At 55.0% G+C, this 14,751-nt stretch overlaps 2 protein-coding genes, 1 long non-coding RNA gene and 1 pseudogene across 4 annotated transcripts in view; 2 read left to right on the top strand and 2 right to left on the bottom strand.

Annotated features, from left to right (window-relative positions):
* Positions 1–14,751, bottom strand: part of LOC146421086 (uncharacterized) — a 453,431-nt gene that overhangs the window by 379,206 nt on the left and 59,474 nt on the right. The window lies entirely within an intron of this gene.
* The window catches only part of LOC146421088 (uncharacterized), a 44,920-nt gene that overhangs the window by 7,957 nt on the left and 22,212 nt on the right, over positions 1–14,751 (top strand). The window lies entirely within an intron of this gene.
* The window catches only part of LOC146421089 (uncharacterized), a 29,074-nt gene continuing 14,778 nt past the window's right edge, over positions 456–14,751 (bottom strand). The window contains exons 1-4 of one of the 2 annotated variants that reach the window (XM_085047618.1): positions 1,795–2,289; positions 1,453–1,606; positions 901–1,398; positions 456–732 (exon numbers count right to left, since the gene is read on the bottom strand). In XM_085047618.1, the coding sequence (XP_084903744.1) occupies positions 600–732; positions 901–1,398; positions 1,453–1,606; positions 1,795–1,843 (834 nt within the window). In that variant the 5' untranslated portion in view covers positions 1,844–2,289 and the 3' untranslated portion in view covers positions 456–599. Of the gene's footprint in view, positions 733–900; positions 1,399–1,452; positions 1,607–1,794; positions 2,290–14,751 lie in introns of those variants that run through there. The other variant, XR_014848758.1, reaches the window with a different exon arrangement.
* Positions 4,571–9,794, top strand: LOC146421091 (serine/threonine-protein kinase pim-1-like; annotated as a pseudogene).

Here is a 14,751-nt window from a genome sequence, read left to right as displayed (position 1 = left end):
TTTATTGCCTCAAGGCTCAGGAAAAATAATCCTGTTATATAATACCCCAAAACCCACTCAGGAACAGGTTTCCCCTCCCTTTATCAATCCCAACGTTTGGCTGTCTCAATCCAGACTCTGTTCCACAGTCCCAATCCCCACCCCAACCCATCTCACCCTTTCTGGACATCAAGACCCCCTTCCCAAGCCCTATTTCCACCCTTCCACCCCTCCAATTCCCATCCCACCCATCCTGCCCCACCCAGTGCCCATCTCACCCCTCCGGAACTGCATCCCACTTTGCCCAATCTCCTTCCAATGTCATTCCACACTGAGGAATGAGTCATTTTGGGCAGGGATTGAGCCATTTTGGGGTAAGACTGAATACTTTCCACTGGAATTGAGTGCTTTTCAAATACTGGATGAACCCTCTTGACTTTTCAAAACCAAAATGGTGGAAGAAAGTGTACCAAATACCCCTGAAGCACCAAATCATCCAGAATAGCTCCCGAACACCAAACACCCCTCCCAAAGAGCAGTAAAACCATGAGGCTATAGGTAATAAGGCTGGAGCAGAAAACAAAGCTCTTCCTGCAGCTGGGGCTTGTGCAGGGCTTCTCTTACTGGTGGCTCCGTTGGTGTTTGGTCAAGTGAGAGCTCTGGGTGAAGCTCTTCCCACACTCGGGACACTCATAGGGTCTCTCCCCAGTGTGGATCCTCTGGTGGATGATCAGGTAGGAGCTCTGGCTGAAGCTCTTCCCACATTCCCCACAGTCATAAGGTCTCTCCCCAGTGGGGATGCACCGGTGGGTGACGAGGTGGGAGTTGAGCTTGAAGCCTTTCCTGCAGTCAGGGCAGCGGAAAGGCCTCTCCTCAGTGTGAATCCGCTCATGGAGGAGGAGAGCTGAGCTGGTTGGAAACCTCTTCCCACACTCGGGACACTTGTAGGGCCTCTCCCCAGTATGGATCCTCTGGTGGACAATCAGGTTGGAGCTCTGGGTGAAGCTCTTCCCACATTCCCCACACTCATAGGGCCGTTCCCCAGTGTGGATCCTCTGGTGGACAATCAGGTTGGAGCTCTGGGTGAAGCTCTTCCCACATTCCCCACACTCATAGGGCCGTTCCCCAGTGTGGATCCTCTGGTGGCAGATAAGGTGGGATCTCCTAGTGAAACTCATCCTACATTCCCCACACTCATAGGGACGTTTCTCACTGTGGATCATCTGGTGGCGGATCACGTGGGAGATCTGGTTGAAGCTCTTGCCACATTCCCCACACTCGTAGAGCCGTTCCCCAGTGTGGATCATCCGGTGGCGGATCAAATGAGAGCTTGTCCTGAAGCTCTTCCCACATTCCAAGCACTTGTAGGGCTTCTCCCTGGTGTAAAGCTGCTCATGGGCCACCTGCTCATAGCTCTGGCTCGATTGCCGGCCAGTTTCCTGGCACAGGGTGGGTCTTTTCTCCTCACAGCACCCTGGGCTCAGTTTGGAGCCGCTCCTCGTGTGGGATCTCCAGGGCTTTTCCTCCCCACTGGACTCCTGTGCCATGGAGCTGTTCAAATCAGCCTCTTCCATGAGGATTTCCAGGGAGGATTTGTCCTCCCTGGTCTCCATTCCCAGCTCATTGCCTAGGAGATGAAGGACAAGGAGAGGATTTGGGATTTGCCTCCATGCCAGAGGGAAGGGGAAGGAGATCCCCCCAATCCCTTCTCAGCATGACAACAGCAGCAGCAGGGTTGTCCTGCAGCCAGGGGCAATGCTGGGCTGGGAGATGGAGGAGAAGAGAGCAGGAAAGGGGCAGTGACTTCCTCCTCACCTGCCTGGCTGTCCTGGGGCATCTTCTTCCTCACAGCCTCCTTCTCCATCCAGCCTAGGTTTCGGAATGGGAAATCCTGGTTGAGGGGAAAACAAGGGGTGACTTATTTTACATTGTGTTTGAAGGTCACCCTTTCTGATTGCATCTCTAGAAGTCATTGGGCATCAGAGGTCCATAAAACCCTCCAGATCACAAAGATTCAGCACCGAAAAACACTCCTAGCAGTTCCTCCTCTCTGGTCTGTCCACTTCAGGCTTCTGAGCCTCCCCCCTGGCAGGGTTGCTGGAGTCCTGTGTGTACTGGGGGTCCCCACTCTCCAGCATTCCCACTCTCCCCAGACTGCTGGGAGACGCAGGAATTCCAGGGGATCCCCCTCTCCAAGTTCCCCACTTTGGGGTTCTGAGGGTCTCCTCTCTCTGGGTTCCTGCTTAGGGGAGCCAAGGGTTTTGGGGATCCCAGAGATTCTCTCTCCCCTGTCTTTCTCTCTCTAGGCTACTGGGGTGTGGCTAGCACAGGTCTTTCTCGTGAGAACATTCCGCTGTGTTTTATAAACAAAGATAAAGTTTGGATGTTGTTGTTACAGTGTCTCGAGATTTGGACAGTTCAGGCCTGGCCAGTCAGGCCTAGGGGGAGGTTTCTGGCTGACCAATCTGGGTGACCTCTGAAAAGTCTATATATATGTTGGATTCAAATAATAAGGCGCCTTTTTCCATGCTATGCTGAGAATCCAGGTTTTCCTTCTCTGCTAGCGGCTCAACAGTGACACTGGGGCTCCTGGGGGTCCCCCCTGTGGTGGTCCCTGTTTCAGGGTCCCAGGGGTCCCCCCTCAAGGCTGCCAAGGGTCCCCCAGCTCCACTATTGCCCCTCTCCTTTCTCCCCTCCCACGGTTCTCCTGGAGGTCATAAAAACCAGTGTCCCACATCCCCCACTGGTCCCACATGGTCCCCATGTCACCCCAGGCAGAGCCCAACCCCCACCAATGGGGGCATCCTCATCCCCCTGCTCCCTGCCAGGGCTCTGCCAGTACCACCACTGAGATCCCCCAAAAATACCTCCTGGGGACCCACCAATGTTTTCCCAAGGGGCATTTTTGTAACCTGACTGAGGATTACTGGGCCCATGTTGGGAGGAAACTGTGGACACATTGGGAGCAACTGGAATCATACTGGGAGTAACTGGGATCATACTTTGGGCAACTGACTGAAAATGGGGTCATGCTGGAGGCAACTGGGAGTAACTGGGAAAGACTGGGATTATTCTGAGGGAACTAGAACCTTATTGGGGCAGCTGGGAGTGCCTGGGAATGACTACGAGCACGCTGAGGGACACTGTGATATACTGGGAGTGTCTGTAACCAAACTGGGCTGGCTGGAATCACACTGGGAAGAGTTGGGACCATGCTGGGGGCAACTGGGAGCAAGTGAGAGTGTCTGGGGACATACTGGGCATGACTGGGAACCTGCTGAGAGGGACTGGGACTATACCAGGGGCCACTGGGGGCAAGTGGGATCATACTGGGAGAAAATGGGAACAACTGGAACTATGCTGGGGCAACAGGGATCATACTGGGATCAGAGTGGAAGCAGCTGGCCTCATGCTGGGGGACACTGGGATCACACTCAGATGACTGGAATCTTACTGGGATTGACTGGGAGTGGCTGTGGGCAACTGGAATCATGCTGAAGGCAATTGGGAGGAAGTGGGAATGACTGCAGTCATGCTGGGGGGCAACTGGGATATACTGGGAGAGACAGGGAGACATGGGGATCACCCTAGAGGCTACTGGGGTCATGCTGGATTTGACAGGGAGCAACTGGGATCCCACTGGGGGCCACTGCCATCATACTGGGAGGGACTGGGATTGGACTGGGATTATAGTGTGTGACAATGGACCCTGACTGGGGTTTACTGGAAGCTACTAGGCCCATGCTGGGAGCCAATTGGGAGCCAATTGGGATACACTGGGAGCAACTGGAAATGACAGGGTGCATGCTGCTGACAACTGGGATGTACTGGCAGTGACTGGGATAACCCTGGGGGCAACTGAACCATGCTGGGGTAACTGGGAGTGCCTGGGAATGACTGTGAGAATGTTCAGGGCAACTGGGATATACCGGGAGTGCCTGAGACCATGCAGGTGGTGACTGGGACCATACTGGGACTAACTGGGAATGTGCTGGGGGGGAACTGTGACCATACTGGGGGTAACTGGGGGCAAGTGGGAGTGACTGGGGCGCTGCAGGGAGAGACTGCCATCATACTAGACTCATCCTGGGATACTACTGGGAGTGACTGTGACTATGCTAGCAGCAACTGGGAGAACTGGGGACACACTGGGCAAAAGAGGGAGGAACTGGGAGCAACTGGGACTGTGCTGGGAGCAAATTGCATCATAATAGGGTATGACTGGGACTGACTGGGCTCATACTGGGAGCAACAGGGATCCTAGAGGGAGTGAGGAAGTAAGCAGGATCATACTGGGAGTGATGAGGAAACTGGAACCACATGGGGCCAGGGGGGCAACTGGGCTCACACTGGGAGCAGCCACTTGCAGGACCTGGGAGTTCTGAACCCCTTTCCCGGCCATCCCGCCCCTCCAGCCCCCAGATTCCCCCGCCGGGTGTCCCAGCAATCCCAGGCATTCCCCCTCGCAGACTCCCTGCTCCGGGCTTCTGGGGGTCTCCTCTCCCTGGGGTTCTGAAGAGAAGGCGCGGCTCCCGCAGGTCCCCAAAACCGGTGTGTCCCCAATCCCGCCCCGCTCCGGCGCGGTCACCACATGGCCCCGGGCAGAGCTTGGAGGGCCCGGGCAGAGCCCAACCCCCACCGCGGGGAGACCCGCATCCCCCCGCCCCCCATCGGGGCTCTGCCGGCACCGCCACCGGGACCCCCAAAAACACCTCCCGGGGAACCCCCCATGTCCCCCCGAGGGGCATTTGCGGCTCGGCTTTGGAGTCCCGAAAACTCCAAACACCCCCACAAAAAACCCCAAACCCAGGGATTCCCCGGATATTTGGGGCGAGCTCCCCCTCCCCGCTCACCTGCGGGATGGGGGCGGCGATGGTCCAGGGGGGCTGCGAATTCAGGGAATCCCAGACCGAGTGGCTCCTTCCCGATCCTCCTTTGTCCTTTTTCCCTCCTCTTCCTCCCGCTCCTACCCCTCTGTCTCTCCCCCTCCTTCTCCGCCCTAATCCCACCTCCTTCTCCTCCTTCCCCCAATCCCTTCTCCGGCTCCTCCTACTACCATCTCTTCCCTCCCTCATTCTCCGAAGCCCCCACAGCCCGTGAGAGGTGCGGGGATGGAAGTGGGACAGTGGGGTGGTTTGGGGGGTTCTACCCACAATTACCCCGTTCTTCTCGTTTTTCCCACCACCTCTCTCCCTCCCTTCCCGCTCACCCCAGAGCTCCGTGCCCACAGCCGGGGGGACTCCCAGCGCCACCAGTGCCACCAGTAGGGCCCCAGCTGCCCCCACACGCTCTTGCCGTGCCCAGCGCCGGTTTTGCAGGTGCCCAGAGCCCCAAAGCAGCCCAAAGCGCTCTGCCCTGGGGGGTCCCCAAAGCGGCCCCGCCCCGCGCGGCACTGGCAGCACCAGTCCGGAGCTGTCCACCCTGGTCCATCCCGTGCTCAGCAGAGCATCCTGTGCTCTGTCAGCACTCTCTGCTCCTTCGGCAAGGATTTGGGTTTCATGCCAGGCACAGACACTGAACCTCACCCCAAACTGCCCCGGTGCCATTGCTGTCCCCTCGGCGCTGGGCAGCTGCTGTCCCAGGGGAAGCAGGGACACAAAGGAAGCCAAGTGCAGCCCAGCTGCCCGCGCTGATCCAGACGAGCCCCAGGGACAAGGTCCTGCAGAGCCACACGGAGCCCTCGGCTCCTGGCTGGCAACGGCTTGTGTTGTGGCTGCCCCAGCGGCCAGAGCGAGTCCTGGAGCTCCCCCAGCTCCTGCAGCAGGACCCAGGTTCCACCTGCTCTGCCAGGCCCTGGCCAGGGGCCAGCAGATCCACTGGCTCCATGCAAAGGGGGAAGAAAAGAAGGATGGATTGGATGCAGCCCCCAAGGACCTCGAGCAAATTGTTCAGGAACATCCACACCTTGACCTGATGTTTGCAAAGCTGCAGCTGGCAGTTCTGTGGTTCAGGAGAACCAGCACGGGAAGAGGAGACCTACAAGGAGCTGCAGGGGAAATGCCCTGAGTCTCAAAGGCTGTCACACTCCAAATCTCTGCTGGAGAAAGTTCTTCCTCTCCAGGAAGAGATCCCAGGATGAGGCTAAAGCAAAGTCTGTGACTGGTGACAAATTTCCTGTGCAGAGAGAGCAGAGCAGGGACTGCAGGTGGAGGCTGGGAGCCTGGGAAGGAGAAAGGGGTGGGGAAGGTGTTTTGTTAGGGTTTCTTTTAGTTCTCCTTCTCATACTGTGATTTGCGTGGAAATCAATTTCATTAATTTCCCTAGCTTGTGTCTGTTGTGCCCCTGACAGTGACCAGTGAGTGACCTCTCCCTGCCCTTATCCCAGCACACGAGCCTTTCCTCCTGAGTTCTGTGTCCTGCACCTGTGAGGAGAGTGACAGAGCAGCTTTGGTGGCACCAGGCACCCGGCCAGGGCCAGCGCAGCCCAATAATCCCTGCAACTCATTCCCTCCAGGAAAGGTTCTTGAAAAGAGCAAGCAGGACTGTGGAGAAGATTCCTGGAAAACTGAAACAGCTTTCCAGAAGTGAAATGAAAATGCAAAGAAACAATCTGAGATGTTTTCCTCTATTTATTTATGTGCTCTCCTTTTCCATGTTGCACTACTTCTCTATGCCATTAACTGCAAATGGATCTCACCTCGAAGATCTATGACTTAGCATGTTTTAGACTCTCTGTAATACCATGAGTTACACACAGTTTGTCTTTCCCCGTTCTGCTTGGAAAGCAATGCTGGAGACACAAGTGCAGTGCTTGGGTCAGGTATGAATTCTAGAGACAGGGAATGTGCTCTGCTAGTGTTTGACCCTCAGCAGGGACAATGCACAGAGCAGCCAAGGGGATTGCTGTGCCACTGTGCAGCAGTCAAGCCTCTGGATGTCAGCTGAACACGGCAAAGTTCCCGTGTTTGGACAGACTCAGGGGCTGCCCCCGGGGGCGCGCGGGGCTCGGCCGTGGGGCGCGCGGGGGCGAGCGGGGAACGGACAAACGGCCACTCGGACAAACGGCCACTCGGACTAACGGCCACTCGGACAAACGGCCACTCGGACTAACGGCCCCGGAGCTTCAGTTGCAGCAGCGGCAGCGGCGGCAGCGGCGAAAGAAGATTTTTGAGGACCCTCTCCTTCCCTTTATCCTGCTCCTCCTCTCCCTCTCCCCCTGTCCCACAGCCCCTCCCGGTGTCCCTTTCCCTGTGTCCCCTCCTTTCTCGCCCTCCCTCTCCCCCTTCCAGCCCGGGCCATGCCCCAGGCTCGCCCCGGGCCCCGGCAGGGGCTGCCCCCTCCCCGCCCCTGGGCGTCCCGCCGCGCTCTCGCCTCTGCCCGGCTCTGCCGGGCCTGGCTGTGGCGCTGCTGGGCGGGCATCAGTGGCTGGGTCTGGGGCGGCATCGCCACCCTTTGGCTCCGCCTGTCCCGAGCCTGGCCCCGGCCCCGACGCAGGGTCCAGTGCCGACCCCGACCACGGCCCCGGCCTCGACCCTGGCCCCAGCTTCGGCCCCAGCCCCGACCCTGGCCCCAGCTTCGGCCCCGACCCCAGCTCCGGCCCCGTTACCGGCTCTTCCCGGGGCCCGTGGAGGACACACACGGCGCGGCCGCTCCTGCCGCCTCCGCTGCGCCTTCCCCGGCCCGAGCTCCGCCGCTCGGCAGTCCGGCCGCCGGCCCCGAGCCGCCCGTGCCCTGTTCAGAGGGGGATGCCCGGCCCGGGGTGGTGCAGAGGCGGTCGGGGGCCGTGTGTGGCCCCAGGCCGAGCGGTGACGGCCGCGTGTCGCCCGCAGGGAAGGCGCAGGAGGCCCTGCAGGAGCGGTACCGGCTGGGTGCGCTGCTGGGCACAGGCGGGTTCGGCAGCGTCTACGCGGGGACGCGGCTAGCGGACGGCGCCCCGGTGAGTGGCGGGGCTGGCGGCGGGCGGAGGAGGAGGAGGAGAAGGAGGAGGAGGGTGGAGCTCGGCAGGGCGGGCGGCGAGCTGAGCCCGCTGCTCTCTCCTTCTCGCAGGTGGCCATCAAATGTGTACCGCGGAGCCGCATCCATCATTGGGGCGAGTTGGTGAGTGAGCGGGGCCAGCGGCAGAACCCGGGCCGTGCCGAGCGGGGATAAGCCGGGGCCCGGCAGGGTGGGAGCTGCCAGGACGCCTCGAGGGAGGTAGAGCGGGCGTGGGGTGAGCGGGGGGCGCAGAGCATCCCGGGCTGGGTGAGGGGTCCCAGAGCCCTGGCACGGCCTCAGCCCCACTGATGGCATCGTGTTCCTCCCGTAGCCCGATGGCACCCGTGCGCCCCTGGAGATCGTGCTGCTGCACAAGGTGTCCACTGGCTGTGCTGGTGTCATCCAGCTCCTGGAGTGGGTTGAGCTCCCCAACGACTACCTGTTGGTGCTGGAGCGTCCGGAGCGCTGTCAGGACCTGTCGGATTTCCTGGCGGAGCGGAGGTTCCTGCCGGAGGAGGAGGCACGGGGGATGTTCCGGCAGGTGCTGGAGGCTGTGCGGCACTGCACCAGCTGCGGGGTGCTGCACAGGGACATCAAGCCCGAGAACATCCTGCTCGACCTGGCCACCATGAAGCTGAAACTTATCGACTTTGGCTGTGGCACCTTCCTCCAAGACACAGCCTACACCCAATTTGCAGGTGAGCCTTCCCAGGGGATGCTCCTGGGCATCTCATGGTCCAGCCTGGGTGTAGCACCAGGGCTTCTCCTATAGCTGCCAGGCATGGGATTAACTCTTCAGCCAAGTTACTTTTGGGTGGGGGTCGAAGGGGGCAGCTTGCAGCCCTGTTGACCACCTTCACCACCCACTCTGCCCTTGGCTGGGCTGGGGCTGGGGCAGTCAGTCTGACAAACTCCAATGAGTGTAGCAGTGAGGGGTGTCAGACCCCATGCCCCAGCCAGTTTGGTAGGCAGGCGAGGAAGGTCTTGGACTGCTCCACTCCCCTTGTTTGCCTTGGCTTGTAATTGTTTTTCGGGGGCAATGCAGGCAGGGATGAGAGTGGTTTTTCCCACCTCTGGGAATGGTTTTATTTTGCATGTCCTGGTTGGACCTCCCCAGGGCTTCTGCTGCCTCATTCCAACACCAGTGGCTTCTTTTCCAACCCCAAGTTTGTACACGAGTCACAGGTGCTGGCGAGAGGGCAGCAGGTCACCCTGTGTGCCACTGGTGCAGCCCCTGCATACCCAGGGATGTGGGGTGAGGCTCTGGGAGCAGCAGCATCCCCTGATGAACTCCATCTGTATTCCACAGGAACCCTGTCCTACAGCCCACCAGAGTGGATCCACCTCAAATGCTACAACGGTGGGGCAGCAACGATCTGGACCCTGGGCCTCCTGCTGTACCACCTGGTCGTCGGGAAGCACCCATTCAGGAGGGGCCAGGAGATCATCTGGGGGCGGATCTTGTTCCCACGACGGCTCTCTCAAGGTGGATCCTCACCTCTGTGGCACAGGGGGAGTACCAGTGCTGGGAGAGAGCAGCAGGCTCATGAGCATCCTCCTCTGGCAGCTGCTGAGGAGGAGGCACATGTCCTGCTCTCCTGCCCTCCTCCAAAACAGAGAATGCCTGGGGAAGTTTAGGCACAGTTCTAGCACACCCAGCATGGCCTGGGCATGGGAACTGGGAGGGAAAAGTGGACAGGAGCCTTCTCCAACTGACTGGAAGTTTCTGGTTTCTGTCCTCAGAGTGCCAAGATCTTATTAAGAGGTGCTTGTCCATGCAACCCATGGACAGGCCATCGCTGGAGGACCTCTTCAACGACCCTTGGATGCAGGATGTTCATCTGCCCTAGAAGATGGGAGAGATCCATGTGCACAGTTTGATCCAGGGGCCTGGGAGGTAACAGCTCCACACATCTTTTCCTGGTTCATTGTTGTCTGGGGCCCTGGCCAGAACACTGACAGCCTGGTGTGGCCCCCAGGGAAGGAGCAGGAGCCCCTGGAGATGCTGCACCAGGTGGAGCTGCAGCTGGAGACACCAAGGAGGACTTCAAGGATTGACAACCTCTTCCTTGACCTGGGGACATGCAAGCTGAAGATGATCAGCTTTAATCACTGTGGCACTTTCTTCAAAGACACACTCCACACCCAATTTGCAGGTGAGTTCAAAGCCAGGGGGATGCTCCCACATCTGTGCATTGCACAGCCTAGCTGGGCCCCAAAAGTTTTCCCCTTTGGCTGGGATGGAGGCAACTTCTTCAGTCATCTGCCAAGCTGCTCTTTGGCTCTGGGCAGCTGCTGAGGAAGTGGATCTGCCATGGCTGGCTGGAGGCTGGGCACATGTCCTGCCCTCCTGCTCTCCTCCCAAAGGCAGCAATGATGGGGAGGTTTGGGCACAGCTCTGAGCTCAGCCAGCATGGCCTGGGCACTGTGGGCAGTTGGGACAAGGGGGACAGGAGCCTTCAGCTGACGGGCAGTTTCTGGTTTCTCTCCTTCCAGCAGGGCTCTGCGGATGCTGAGGCTGCTCTGGGCTCTGCCAGGGCTCTGCTGGGGCTCAGCCCTGGGCACGGCTGGGCCTGCTCTGCCCTCCCATTGCTCTGACAGCTCTGCATCAGACGAGCCTGTTCTGAGCACACCGACGGAGCTTTCTGCTTGTGCAGGTGAGTGAGACTCTCCTGCAGGCCCAGAGATTGCAGTGAGGGATACACATCCAATTGGCAAGAACCCCAACACTCCACAGTCCCAGCTGAACGCCTGTATGTCCACAGCATGTTTTGTCTGTCCCACTCTTCATTCCTTTTGGGTTGGAATTGTGCAATTGCACTTTCTTCCTCCTCTAGAAATGCCACGAGTGAGCCAAACCTGGCGAGTGGGCTGTTGTTCCTAAGGCAGTGCAGTCTGGAGTTGGTGAATGAAGAATTTCCCTTCTCCACTTCCAAACCAGAGCAAAAAGCTGTAAGTGGGACTTTCGGTCTTTACGAAACTACTGACAATTTCAGAGGGAATGTACAGCTCATTCACAGAGTGAGAAGGAAGGGCATCTTCTAAAGGAGTTGGGGTTTGACAGAGTTTAGATTCCCGGTCCTGCTCGGAGCGGGCAGGGCGCAATCAATTTCCTAATACTTCAACCACAATTAAAAAAAACAATATTGGAAACAAACTCCAAAATCTTTAATAAAGGCTGCTGAGGTCAGTAAGATAGATCCATGCCATCAGCTCATTTACAAAGTAAATAACTGAGTTCTCTTTTACAAAAGATCAGTTGCCTTTTAATCCAAAGTTACAGAATGTTTTTTACTACACACCTGAGTTTTGTTTTTATCTTTCGTATTTCATGTGGTTTTTTCTTTCCCTTTTTTTTTCTTAAACCAGAAAATATGTCTTAAAAAAGAAATGTCCTTTGCACCTGGTTCTCGTGTGAAGCAGCTCCCTTCCCTCTGGCCCCAGGGCTTGGGGCACTGTCAGCATCTGCTGCTTCAGCCACTGTTTCTGCTGGCATTGAGAGCAACAACCAAACTGTGGCTGATCCCGAGGGAGCAGCAGCAGGGCCTGGAGCTGATCCCTGAGTCTGGGGCAGGGCTGGACAAATGACCCCACAGCAGCAGCACAGCAGCAGCAAATGGACCTGACTTTGAGCACAGCCCCTGCCACTCTTGCCTCCTGTTTGCAGTGGTGTCACAGCAGCCTGAGGCACCTGGGAGCCCTCAGTGCCAGCAGGGACTTGAGATGGCAGGCCCTAGGCTCCTGCAGGTTGTGCAAGGAACGGAGCTGGGCACTCCCTGTCCACATGGAGCTTGCAGATGGAAAAGGCTGCTGTGCCCAGGCAGCTCCAAGGGCAGAGAAATGAGGCTCTCGAGCACTTGATCTGGGCCAGTTCCACAGTCCTGGGCAGCAGCCAGCGAGCAGAGGGGGAACAGAGGGCACAGCAAGAGGGACAAAAGCAGTCAAGAGCAGGGACTGGAGAGAGCCAGACCTGGCAGAAGGAACAGCTGCTTCCTTGCACTCCTGAAGAAAGCTTTTGGCTGTTTCAGAGCACTGAAAGGCCTGAAGGGCAGAGAGGAGGTGACACCAAACAATGCTCCTGTTTTCACACCCTCCCCTCTCAGTGTCCCAGAAGGAATTGGATGAACTGTATTCTCTCCAACTCGTCTCGTTCAGCGTGAGCAACTTAGCACCAGGAGCTAAAGGGCCTGAAGCCTTCAGAGCTGACCAAGAGGGAACTTTCTGAGCAAACTAATGCTGCTAACATGGACCAGGCTGAATGGAGCAGATATCACAGCAAAATGTCACTTTGTAAATATAAATGTAAGGAATTGGTCCCATCCAAGATTCCTGGTTGGGAAGACCTTCCCTATAGTTCACTGGCTCTGGAGTGGGCTGAGATCAGAGCACTGTGTGAGCAATGGGGCAGTCAGCTAAAAGAAGCTGATCCGCTGGATGTATTAAAATGCATCCAAAATTGCATATGGAAAAAGGAAAAGATCTTGTGGGTTTGGGAAGATGAGGATAAATTTTGTTAACAGTATATTGGAAAAAGCACCAACAGAAGGAACAACTGGTTTTGGAATGCTCCCACATGGAGCAACAGAAGTTTTTAATCTTGAGCTCAGATTTCTCTGTGCAAGTGAAATAATATAATAATATAATAAATATATATATTTATAATAAAAATTATATGTAAAATATAATTAAAATATGTATGTATGTATATATATGTAGGTACAAACTAAATAATAGTGTGAAATAATGCTGACAATTTGTTACCTTTTGCTGCTCAGGGATGTAATACTAAATACCTTACAGAAAATGTTTGGCCAGGACCTGAACATCAGTGGGAAAATTGGCGAGTTTGTGTATAATGAATAAAGGAGGATGGGATGAAATTGGCTATTTTTATAGTGTTTTCTGATACTGTGATATGGAATGCTTTGTCTGTTACTGTGAGAAATAAAGTGATTAAGGCTGCTGGGTTTTTCATATACCACACTATCCACAAGCTGTAGGATTTGTGAAATGGATGGAGGGGTTATTAAAAGAGCAGATGAAAAAATGAGGAGATGGGAATATGTCCTGATGGAGAACCCCTTACAGGTCCTCACTACAGAAGCTGCATGGCTGGACCTTTATGCATTAGATTTACTGAGGATAAATCAGAAGCAAATGAGAGTTATCAATACCAAAACAGGAATTCAGATTCCTCCAGAACACTTTGGTTTGATAACTGCTCACTGCAGCTTGGCCTTGCAAATTGTTCATGTCATGGGAGGAGAAATCGATACAAATAATCAAAAAGAAGTTAAATTCTGGTTAACAATAGTGAACAAGATTTGATTATGCAACCCCATGACAGGATAGGACAATTACTGATAATACAGTTTTAAAAACAGTTGTGAAAAAAGGAGATCCACCTCAAATCTGTACTGCTTGTGGAGATAAAGGGTTTGGATCCAGCAGTCCTAATAATGGAGCCAAGGTGTGGGTCCAGAGGCCAAATGGCCCTCCTGAGCCAGCTGAAGGAACAGCTCTGGGGAAAGACAACACAGTTTTAATCCTGAAACCTGGGCAAGAACAATGGGAATATGTCCCTGCAGCCAAGTGTTCTATGGGAGAACAAGTAGATGTTACAGGATGTTGTTTGACAGATCCTGCCAGACCAAATCTCCCTGTTTGCCCCAACGTTCCCTTTGGAAAATGCTCTGATCCACAGGGCTCCATGTGAAGGCTGATGTGACCCTGAGTGCCTTCCACAGGAATTCCAGCCAGGAGCCTGGAGCACCTCAAGGACTGGGACCTGGCAGCTCTCCAGCCAAAGGGGAAAGGACCTCACCAAGCCTTGTTACCCACAGACACCGCGGTGAAGCTGAACAGCAAAGGACCTTGGGGCATTATTGTGGAATTAAAAAGGAGCCAGCTCCATGGACAATGGAATTATTGTTCCTGACCTGAATGAGATTGAGGAAAAAGAATGAATAACCTTGTCACTGAAGTACTGCTTGCGGCTGTAAATTGTATCTTGATAGTCAACCAGAATCTTTGTTTGCCAGAAACTCCTCTAGAGTTTCACCAATGGATTAGTCATGAAAATTCTTATGAAAATATAAAGATCAAAGTAGTCAAAATATTAAATTCAACTAATTGCTGGGTATGTTCTCAACTAATGTTGGGAGGAACAGGATTCCCTTGGAGGGCCCACGCTACAGGGTGGCAGAACTCTGTCAATGGGCTCTGACTTGTAACAGAGCCAGTGAAGGGATAATTAAAGAAAACTGTACTGTAGTACAAAGGAATAAAATTACCAATTTCACAGGATTTAGTAAGGTTTCCCTTCTGGAGAAGCCAAACCCTATGAAAGGATTTCTGTGCTTGAACATCACTCACAATGTCAGTAGAGCTTGGGGTGCTGGAGCTGCTCAGGGTCAGTGTTATACCACTCTCAGCTGCGGTGCCACCCTTTTGGCTACTTTGGCAACAACCTCAGGGAAGGGTTGGGGACAAGAGAATATTTTCCACCCAAAGAGTGCCTTTGATTTCAGAAGGCCAAAGATTCTGGTTCACCCTGTGTCCCATGTACATTGCCTTGTCCTATGGAGTTTATATTAATGAGCTAATATGATTATTAGAAGAAGTAGCAAACTGTAATGTTAAAATATTGAATAGCTCATCCTATGAGCTCCAACAAACACCAATGGAGCTCTACAGAACCACATGGCCTTGGATTATCTGCTTGCTGTCCAGGGAGGAGCATGTGTGATTCTAGGACAGGAATGTTGCACTTGTATCAGTGATGGATTTGGAGTCCAACAGTCAGGAATGACCTCAATAGAGCAGTAAAAGAGTGGCAGAAAGAGGAAGATTCTCCCT

This window comes from Lichenostomus cassidix, unplaced genomic scaffold (genome assembly GCF_008360975.1).
Source record: "Lichenostomus cassidix isolate B80296 unplaced genomic scaffold, HeHo_3.0 HiC_scaffold_43, whole genome shotgun sequence".
In the NCBI taxonomy this organism is placed as follows: domain Eukaryota; kingdom Metazoa; phylum Chordata; class Aves; order Passeriformes; family Meliphagidae; genus Lichenostomus; species Lichenostomus cassidix.
Note: the sequence above shows the minus strand (reverse complement) of the source record. Positions and strands in the feature narration are given on the sequence as shown.